The sequence below is a fragment of the Nestor notabilis genome, unplaced genomic scaffold (assembly GCF_000696875.1).
Source record: "Nestor notabilis isolate BGI_N333 unplaced genomic scaffold, ASM69687v1 scaffold4113, whole genome shotgun sequence".
Classification (NCBI taxonomy): Eukaryota; Metazoa; Chordata; class Aves; order Psittaciformes; family Psittacidae; genus Nestor; species Nestor notabilis.
The window spans coordinates 12184-22101 of NW_009920515.1; the positions used below are offsets into that span (position 1 = coordinate 12184).

Sequence of the window (9918 nt, forward strand, 5' to 3'; positions counted from 1 at the left end):
TAGAAATCTCCATTTTAATTGCTGTTCTCAAGCATTTAAATGTTTGAGAATGAGTTACATTTTCTTCTACCTCACATTACATTATTGCACTTTATATCTACCATATTTCTATGGTTGTGGGAAAGAAGTACAATGTCGTGGTTCAAGCCCAGCCGGCAACTTGGAACCACGCAGCCGCTCGCTCACTCCCCCCCTTTTCCTTCCTCCCCCCGCTCCCGGAGGGATGGGGAGGAGAATCGGAGGAATGTAACTCCCACGAGTTGAGATAACAGCTCTCCAGTAACTAAGGTATAATACAAACCACTACTGCTACCAATAATAAGAGGAATAACAAGGGAAAAGGACACAACCGCTCACCACCCGCCGACCGATACCCAGCCCGACCCGAGCAGCGATCTGGGCCTTCCGGGTCACTCCCCCCAGTTTCTATACTGGGCATGACGTGCTGTGGTATGGAATACCCCTTTGGCCAGTTTGGGTCAGGTGTCCTGCCTCTGCTTCCTCCTGGCTTCCCCTCCTCTCTGGCAAAGCATGAGACTGAGAAAGTCCTTGGTCAGAGTAAACATTACTGAGCAACAACTAAAAACATCGGTGTTATCAGCATTGTTCCCAGACTGAAAGTCAAAAACACAGCACTGCACCAGCTACTAAGAAGGAGAAAAAATGACTGCTGTAGCTGAACCCAGGACATACAATTACTTTCTTTTTACAGAGGAAGAAGTTGCAGCCAGTTAGGTGTTGCAGGGCTCTGGTAGCTGTCATTACAAGTTATTCATCTTCCCAGAGGAAAAAGAGCTCACTGAGAGAATCGCTGTGATGACGTAGTGTGTCAGAGTGAATACTGGCAGAATTGGCAAGCAGAATGTGAAAAGCCTCATCATCAGTTACAGGCATTTTGCATCCAACAGCTTTACATTAAATAAGTATTTCTAAATACTTTTCAGAAGTTCTGCAAATTGTTTCTGACAGCAGATTTTTCTTTTTCTTGGGACAGCTTCATCGACTGGAATGCAGCTTGTGACAGCCAGTTTTCCAACATGTATTGTCCTCTAGAGATGAACGAATATGGTGCTTTCCCAGAAGGTAAGATGGAATAAAGCTTATGAATTATCACTGGGCATGATGTTTTTTCCTCTCACCTTTTGTAGAACAAAAGGCTGAGCTTGTCTATAAACATCTGGGCATTCATTGCTCAAGTGGGCTTTATGGTTTCCAGCTGACTGGGTGCTCTGTAGTAATAAATGATGTCTGCATGTGGTGGATGAGAAGACTGATCTTCATATGGAGTAATTAAGCCTGCAAAGCCAGTATACAGGACTCTGAGAGGGAACAGAGAAAAATGCTCGTGACTACAGTATTACACAAATCTTTTTGCACAATTTTCTTTGTTTCCCCTCTGGCAGGCTTCTGCCTTCAAGTGTGTGAAACAGAAGGCCTCTTGTGACCAATTACCTTTCCAGGCTAGAATTTCTTGGCTTGGGAAGCACACTGGCAGCAACCTAGAATTCTTTAGCATTACCTAAGCAATAATTAAAGGTCAGGCTACACTATCACAGTGATCAGGCAGCACAGTGATCGCTCAGGTGCTTAGAGCTGAGGCATGTTGGCAGTGAAGCCTGGATAGGCTCTGCCATGCAAGTTCTGTGGCTAATAAAGACTCTGCTCTCCAGTAGAGAGATTGCCAACTCTTCATCCTGTCCTCCTAATAGCAATTTCTTAGTGGGTCCCTAATACAGAGTGGTAGTCCTGTTAGCAGAAGCTGTTATGCTTTGCTGCTGTGCTGCCCTGAAGCTGCCTGAAGCCACTGAAGGCTTAAGCTAGTTCCAGCCTGGCTCACTCCCAAGAAGATTCAATGCTCCTCCACTGAAATTTTAGGAGTGTTTATATTGCAAAAGCCTTATGTTGTCTTCCTGCTTTTATAAACTGCAGAAAACATGAACTACCCCAGTGGCTTCCCAGGTACTGCAGCAGTGCAGAACACAGCCTTCATTGACCAGAACTGTCCCTCCACCTGGAATGCGCCTCCCAACATGCCGCCCACCTGGGAGCCCACCAGTTATGTCAGCTCCACAGTGAGTACTGTCACTGCGAGGCGCTGCCTTCGTGCTCCTCTTCAAAGCCTTCCCAGCGCATTCCTGTCTTTTCTACCCGCAGCTTTCACATTCTTCATGAATCCTTTAGCCTGATGCATGTATGTGATGCTGGCATTGGTGGCCTGGCTTTTCCCCAGCTGTTTGTCAAGGTTGTTACTAGACCGTGTCTGTGAAATTTTAAGACAGATCCTCTTGCCTGAAAATTGACTAAAATCATCTTACATGTGGAAAAACATTTTGGACTTACATAGTCTATTGAGACTTTTTGTATCAAAATCAACCTTTCCAGATGAGAGTAAAACACAAAAAGTGCTGACAGCAAAACCCAAAGAGATTTGGAAACTGTAGAGCTGAATGGACAGCTGCTCTCAGTGACATTGACAGGCTTTTTTTTTATAGGAAATCCAAGTGATTTAAGCTGGATTTGTGCGGAGTTCTGAGTGCTGACTTTGACCTGTTACGGTGCAGACTAGCCATGTTGATGTCATCCCATAGTGCAATGTAGTGACTTCAGTTCAAGGTGGTCTTTAATTGTAACCACCTTCTCTTCTGCTCATATTTCAAAATAGTCTATTTTAGAATTTTTTTCTTTTTTTATTTACAGTAGGTTTATTTTGAATAAAACCAAATAAAGCAAGAAATGTTTCTAACTGCAAAAGTGAAAATTCTGAGTGTTTAAAAAGTGGCAAAAGTGGTAGAAGACTGTTTGGTAACATAGACATGGCTTTATTTCATATTTTATTCAGGAACGCCAGGAAACACAGAAGGTAAAGTTTGGAAAATAAATACATTAGATAATTCAGTTCATTTCCTTGGCGAGCTTTTCCCCACAATACATTTCAGTGTTTCATTCAGTTTCAAAAGTCCCAAGACTTCCATGACCTTCTCCAAGAGGACTTCCTCGCAGCCTAACACATCTTGCCCTCCAGGAGGTTCTTTATAAGCTTTCGAAACTTTCTAACTCAATTCCCTAGCTCCCAATTACAGTCTCTTTTCCACAGTGAATCCGCCTCTCTGCTCCCAGCATGCAGTCTTTCAGTACTGACACATACTTCAACCTTTTTCTTGTCATTTCTTAGGCATCCTTCTCTTTCAGTTCTCAAAACATGCGTGGTACTCTTCACGTCTTCCCTTTCTCCCTTATTTTTCTGAACAGCCTGACCAGAACTCAATATTGTATTCCTGTTACAGTAGTATCAGTGCTGTGCAGGGGGGAGCTCATATGGCTTCATTTAGGAAAGTGCCTTTACACACACACACTAATGCTATTGTAGTATTTTCGACAAACATACCGCTTTGTGAACTCGTGCAATTTTCTACTTGTGTGTTTCCCAAGTTCTCTATGTAAATTCAGCTTCCTCCCACTCAGTACTTCATGTCCACGTTTTCTCCCCAAGTGGTCCATTCTGCAGTTTCCCATAATGATTTTATTTTGCCCTACAGCCCTACCTCTCAAGCACCCGAAGCTTGTCTCCGATGTCTGGACTTTTTGGTTCCATCTGGGCACCTCAGAGTGATGTTTATGAAAGCTGCTGCCCCGTCAGTGCCACAACCCAACACTCAACCCATGTGGAAAACCAGGCAGTTATGTGTAAGCAGGAATACTATCCGAGGTTTAACCCCTTCCGTGCCTACATGAACTTGGACATATGGACTACAGCAACCAATCGAAATGCAAATTTCCCACTTTCGAGGGACTCGGGTTACTGTGGAAACATGTGAAAGGAATTTGATTTTAAAATGTGAATAAAGATGCTTGCAATTTTGATTACTAGAGTAAGCTGGTTGTTGAATAGATTACAATGTTGGTGGATATTTTGGCACTTTTATATTGAAAATAAATTTTTTTTTACTGAAGTCTGAGCATTCAGTGCATTTTAAAAAGCAAAGCATATTCAGGATGCTGTTATTGTCAAGTGAAGGCTGTAAATTTAAATCTCAAATTTTTTCAAGAATAAGGATACTATTAGGTTCTTTAAAGCATCCATGAACCTGTACTGCACATGTTTCTTCTGAAGCTTACATTCTGTGCTATAAACTAGGAGTGGTCTAGGATTTGCAGGTACAAACTTACACCCGTAAGCAATCGCATCTGTACCAAACAGCAGTACTGGGGACCTACCTGGTTGGTACAGATCAGAGATTTCCCAAGTGGTGCCACTTCTACTGCTGACAGTTATTCAGGCAGTATTAAAAAGGCTGAATTTGTCTTGTTTGTCTGGCTTCAAAATGCAAGCTGTCACTTGGGCGATGTTATGCTTGTGCAGTGTAGGTGAGTGGGCATTTCTTCAGGAGCTTTTCCTTCTGAGTGACTCCCTGACATTTTGTGTTTATATTTTTAGCCTTCATGTTGCAATAGCATTTTCAGTGCATTTAATTGCCCCTGTTTAAAATGCCAAAGCTTGAACTGGAACAAATATTTCTTTTGAGAGCAGAGTTCACACCACTCTCCAAAACAGAACAGCATTGTGTTAGCTCATGCTGTAAGACTGAAGCTTTGTAATGGGAAAGGCAGCCAGGCAAGTGCTGCCACCCATGTCAGGGCTGAATCTGTCATGCAGCGTGTCTCAGCTTACTGTTCTGTAGAGCCTTTTCTTCTGGCATGGCAGGGTGTGTCTGGGCATCTTCACTCTTAGGTGTCAAAAAGAGGGGAAGGTGTCCCATAGGTTCAGACGTGTCCTCAGCAAGGGGACTAGTTAAGCCTGGAGAGAGTGAAGGGGGATCCAGTAGCAGGCTTGTACAGACATTAGGGAGAAATTCTTCGCTGTGAGGTTGGTTGCCCAGGGAAGCTGTGGCTGCACCATCCCTGGCAGTGTCCAAGGCCAGATTGGATGAGGCTTTGAGGAACCTGGTCTAGGGGAAGGTGTCCCAGTTCATGGCAGGGGGGTTGGAACTAGATGAGCTTTGAGATTCCTTCCAACCCAAACCGTTCTGTGACAAAGATGGCAGAACCAAAGCCTGTGTGGTGGCTGCAGGCACTGTGGCAAATGGCAGTGGTCACAGGTTGCCGCATGGGAGGTTCAGGTTGAACATGAGGCAGTTACTTCTCTTGGAGAGTGGTGCTGCAGGAGAACAGGTTGCCCCAAGGGGCAGACAGGTATTTCTGCCTGGAGGTATTCATGACAGAGCTGAACGAAGCTGCACTGGCCCATGCTAGTGGTGGTGGCCGTGCTGCTCTTTGTGGGAGATTGGACTAGAGACCGTCACCATTCTGAGGACTCTGTGAGCTTGACCAAATTCCTTACTTTTTGCTACTTCAGTTGGTGTCCTCTTGCCTTTTGGATACAGACTGGGAGACAACAACTCTGACAATGAGATGTTGAGGCTTTCACGTTTGTTTTATTTGAAGACAGAGCAGAAATGGCACTGCTGACAGCCTTTGGGCAAGGCTGCTCGGCAGCCTGAGCTCCCAGGCCTGAATTCAGGCCCTGCCAGTCTCACCATGTGTCTGAGCTATCGGACCAGCTCCTCTGACTTGCTGGTTTCAGCCGGAAATGCCATCCAAGGGCTTGAAATGTTTCATCAGAAACATTTCCGTATAAAGTTTCTTTCAGTGAATCAACAGTTCCTGCAAAGGAAGCTTTGTTGAAAGATACCCTGCCAGCTATGCTTTCATGTGTGCTTGAGCTAGCTCAGAAGGAGGTAGCAACTGGGTGGGATACTCAAAAGCTGCTACATTTAGCCGCTTTAACTGCTCATTGGGAAGGTGCTCCTAAGCCTTCCTTTGGTTTTGATGTCAAAAAAATGGGATCATCCCTGAATGCTTCTGAAAACCATGGTGATTTAATGGCTTGATCAGGAACTAGTGCCTGGAGTCTTTGGCTGCTTTCCATGATGTGTCGTGCTGGGCAGGAATCTGTTTGACTCTGGAAGTTTAATCATAATTGCATGTGATTCTGAAGGGAAGTCCACATGTTCATATGAACTTTGATGCTCCTGGAATCAGTAATAAGCCATGAGAAATAGTCGTAACCACTGTGCACCTCTTGACTATGGTAGGAGATTTCAGGAGGAATAGAGTGGGAGTGCCAACACAATAAATATGGATAAAAAAAAGAAAAAAGTGTTCCTTTGGTTTGAAATGCAATGAAATTCTTTATTCCCTTGATAATGTTGCTTGTTGTATAGCATGTTCATTGAATTTTGTATGTACAAAGGCACAGGAGAGAAGAGGGGACATGCAAAGCTGTGCTTAGTTAGCTTACTCAGCTCATTCTGTTAATTCTGTTAATTGTTTTAAGGAGATCTGTATTTTCTGTGCACTGAAGTGAAGATTTTCCTCAAGTACCAGTGTAAGTAGATGCTTTTCTTCTATCTGCAACGACCTGTAACAAGAACAAGAAAACCCCACAGAGTTCTGATTAGCACTGGCTCCCTGTTGTAAGGAACGTGTATGTTTGAGTCAGAATAAATCACTGGAAAGGAGAGGAAAAAAAGCTGGCAATAAGCCAAGCAAAGACCCTGGAGAGTTCAGGGAGAGGGGGAAAAAAAAAGTTAGAAAAGATGACCTCCGTGAAGAAGTTGGTCAGAGTTGTTAAAGGCCAGCAAAAGACAAGGGAAATGAGCCGCAAACAACTGGAGAAATACTGCTAAGAAAGAAAACAATCATTCTCTTTAATCAAACCAGAACAGATCAAGAAGTCGTTCCTCAGGGAGCTGTGTAGTATTAGGCAAAGTACTTCATATAACTTTTCATAACAATAGCTAAGGAATGTAACAAGCTCATTAAGGTTACCAGGAATAATTGCTGCCATCAGGAGAAATCTGTAGCTTAATTAGCAATCCACTCAACTCAAGTGCATTTGGGCTCAGTTAAAAATCATTCCTCCTGCAGTAAAGGGGAAGATGAAATAAATAATTCCACTACAAATTTCTTTGTACCGAAATGATTATAATTCTACTGGAGTGAAACTGGAGAGGTTGCTCTAAATCAGACATCTCATTGTTGTGAGCAAAGTAATTCCCAATTTCTTGCCTTGTGCCAGGCATTCCTCATAGCGGGAGCTTCAATAATCTCTGAAATTGGTACCAATTTTTGAGAAACTGCAGCAAAAGAAGCTTTCGGTTAACCCAAGAAATGCTTCAGATTGCAAAGGGTGAAACAAAAATACCAGTATAAAAGAGGAATGGCTTGCACAGTTCACCAGTAGGGCAATGCAGTCATGGAAGGGGGAAAAACATGGACAGTCCAACAAGTGTGCTGATTTCTATGACAATACAAATGCTACATAATTCAGGACACTGAGTATTTTTCCCAGGAAGAGACCTGGGAAAAGCGACAGCCAGCCCTGTTCCCTGCTCCCAGTGGATTTGTGGCTTCTTTTATATATGCACTGGAGACAGAGGTACCAAGTTGTCACTGTCCTTGATTTGCACAGGACATCTTGGCCAAGACTGCCCAGTTGGTCAGGTATTTCCATCCTGGAGCCAGAGAATTTTACTGGCACCTTTTGTGAAGGTTTATAGGTACTATGAGAGACAGGTGGACAAAGCCAGCACGTAATGCAGGGGTGTTTAGCTGCCCTAGCCTTGCCAGGCTGCAGCATGCCCCTCACAGCATTAAGCTGGAGAGTTTAGGGAAGAGGAGCAACCAACGCAGCTCCACTGTGGGACTCTGTTTCTTGCTAAGTGGTGTTGAGCTTGTTTCTGGATGGAGGGATTTGGACTTCCCAGCAGCCTGGCTGGCACCAGTCTGGCCTGGGAGCCACGTTTGAACTGCCTGGGAGCAGCACACCAGTCAGACTGAGCTGCAAATGCCCACTGTGGGGTTAAAGAACGTGTGGGACAGTACAAGTGCCTGCGGGCAGGCTCAGCCTGGCAGCAAGGCTCTTGTCATGAGCAGGAGAACCTGGGCATGCAGGGCTGTTCCAGCCGCCCCAGGGAGCAATGAGCAGCTGGCAGCTTGCTGTTGGGCTTGCAGAAATGAGCCTCAAAGCCCTGAGGGCAGCTGAGGGATCTGATTGCCAGGGGATAAATGAGCTCATTAAAGAGAGCTGTTAACTATCTTAATCCACTCAAGAGGGTGGAACAGGAGGAGACATGGGGGGTGCTCACCAGCTGCGCGGGGGCTGGCAGTGCTTTCACCTCCAGCACCCAACTTCTGTCTGCCTCCGGAGAAGCCCTGATGCCGCTTGGGAAGCCTCGACAGCACCACAGGTTCCCACATAGCTGGTAGCACTGTCCCACCAGGTGAGCTCTTGGCTGGTCTTCACAGTGGTGTGTTGGGCGTTGCTTCCCAGCATTCACTTTTTCCCCTTACAGCCTCAGCGAACACCCACTGTTTGTTTTTCTTAGTCATCAAGGCACCTGCATCTTCCTTCACCCTATGTACTTGCTTTGCTTTCAGCAACTTGTGGGAAAAGTGCATGCCGACACCTCCCTGTCACTATGGGCATGTTTTACTTGTACCTTAGTTGCCCCATCTTCTTGTTCAGTCTATTTGCTTCTATGTAGGAATGGCTCAGGGTAAGGTTTATCAGATCCTCTTCTGCAGCACCCTTGGGTGGGCTGAGGGATCACTGTCCCCCCAAGGACTGCTGTGCTACTGCAGATATCTTCTATCCCAGTGGCAGTGCAGCATTCACCCTGACAGAGGGGAGGCTGGCAGCCATAGGTGTCCCAGCCGGAGAAGGCGGTCCTTGGCATTGGCAGTCCTGCACTGGAGGAGGCTTTGCTGGGTGAGACCCAGCGATGCTCCCTGTCTCCGAGCTGGGGCAGGAGGTGGTGGGTGACCTGTGCTCTGCCCCAGTGTGGGCGAGTGACAAGAGCAGAGCAGGGGGGGATTTAATGTCCCAGCCCTAAAAGGCAGTGTTGTAGATGAGGTCCTGGGAGCACGCACCCACCGCCTCTGCAGCTCATCGCTAATGCACAGACACAGGCGCTCCCCCACTGCTGAAAACTGAATACTGCTGCTCCTCCCTGCATCTCTGGAGCGGGTTTCCCTGCAAAAGCCGTCTGTCCGTGCGTGCCTAGCCAAAATGCCTCCTTTGTCGCTGTGCGTTGCTCACCATGGGGCTCGCGTTTTCCGTGACCTCTGCTGTATTTCATTCCTTGGGGCTTTCTTCAACAGCAGCAGCACAATCCCTCAAACCTTTTCTAACTCTGACAGGTGGCTGTTCCTGGTTGTTCCCCTGGCTGTAGGAGGGAGCTACTCCCTGGACTGTCTGGGGGTTTAGCAGCCTTGTTCAGAGGCTGTAGTGGTTTGGTGCTACCATGTGGCCCCACACACCTCTAGAGTTTTTGTTGCTTGGAGGCTGCCAGCAACATGTGCAAGCAGGGACCACTCTAGGCTGGAAAGAGAGGCGTCCCCAGTGTATGACCAGTGCCAGATGAGCTTCTCTAGCCGATGCGGACAAGGTTTTCATCTAGCATAGACCAGTTACTTAATCATTGTCAGCTAAATTGCCAGCAGCCAGGCTTGGCTTGCAACCGAGTGCATGCGTATATGTCTCTTGAAAGGAGCACGTCACTGCCATGAGTGACCAAAAAGCCCCCATCCTCTTCAGTAAACCAACTCCTGTGCAGTGATTTTGAGCAGGTGACAGACCTGCCCATCCCTGCCACGCTCTGGGGGATGGCTGCTGTGCCCATGGGATGACAGCCTCTGCCAGACCTTTCTCCAATCGCACTTCCTCCAACTGCGATTTGCCAGGAGACGCTTGTTTGGTTTTAATTTTGAGTGAATGTACGATTTGTGAGGGGAAGCTGATGTTTTCACACGTCTTTGTTAGCGCAGATGTGGGGGAAGCCTACGCGCCGGACCTGCTCCTGCTCTCGGGGACGATGACGTGGAAGGCTGGGCTGGGGATCAGCGGGCACAGTGGTG

The 9918-nt window shown here is 46.4% G+C and overlaps 1 protein-coding gene across 1 annotated transcript in view; it reads left to right on the forward strand.

Annotated features, from left to right (window-relative positions):
- Positions 1-3950, forward strand: part of LOC104402742 (transmembrane protein 131-like) — a gene marked incomplete at its 5' end in the record, with an annotated part of 13780 nt that extends 9830 nt beyond the window's left edge. Inside the window, 3 exons of the mRNA XM_010010700.1 lie at positions 995-1083; positions 1930-2072; positions 3537-3950. Coding sequence (XP_010009002.1) covers positions 995-1083; positions 1930-2072; positions 3537-3815 — 511 coding nt within the window. The remainder of the gene's footprint in view (positions 1-994; positions 1084-1929; positions 2073-3536) is intronic.
- Between the last annotated feature and the right edge of the window lie 5968 nt (positions 3951-9918).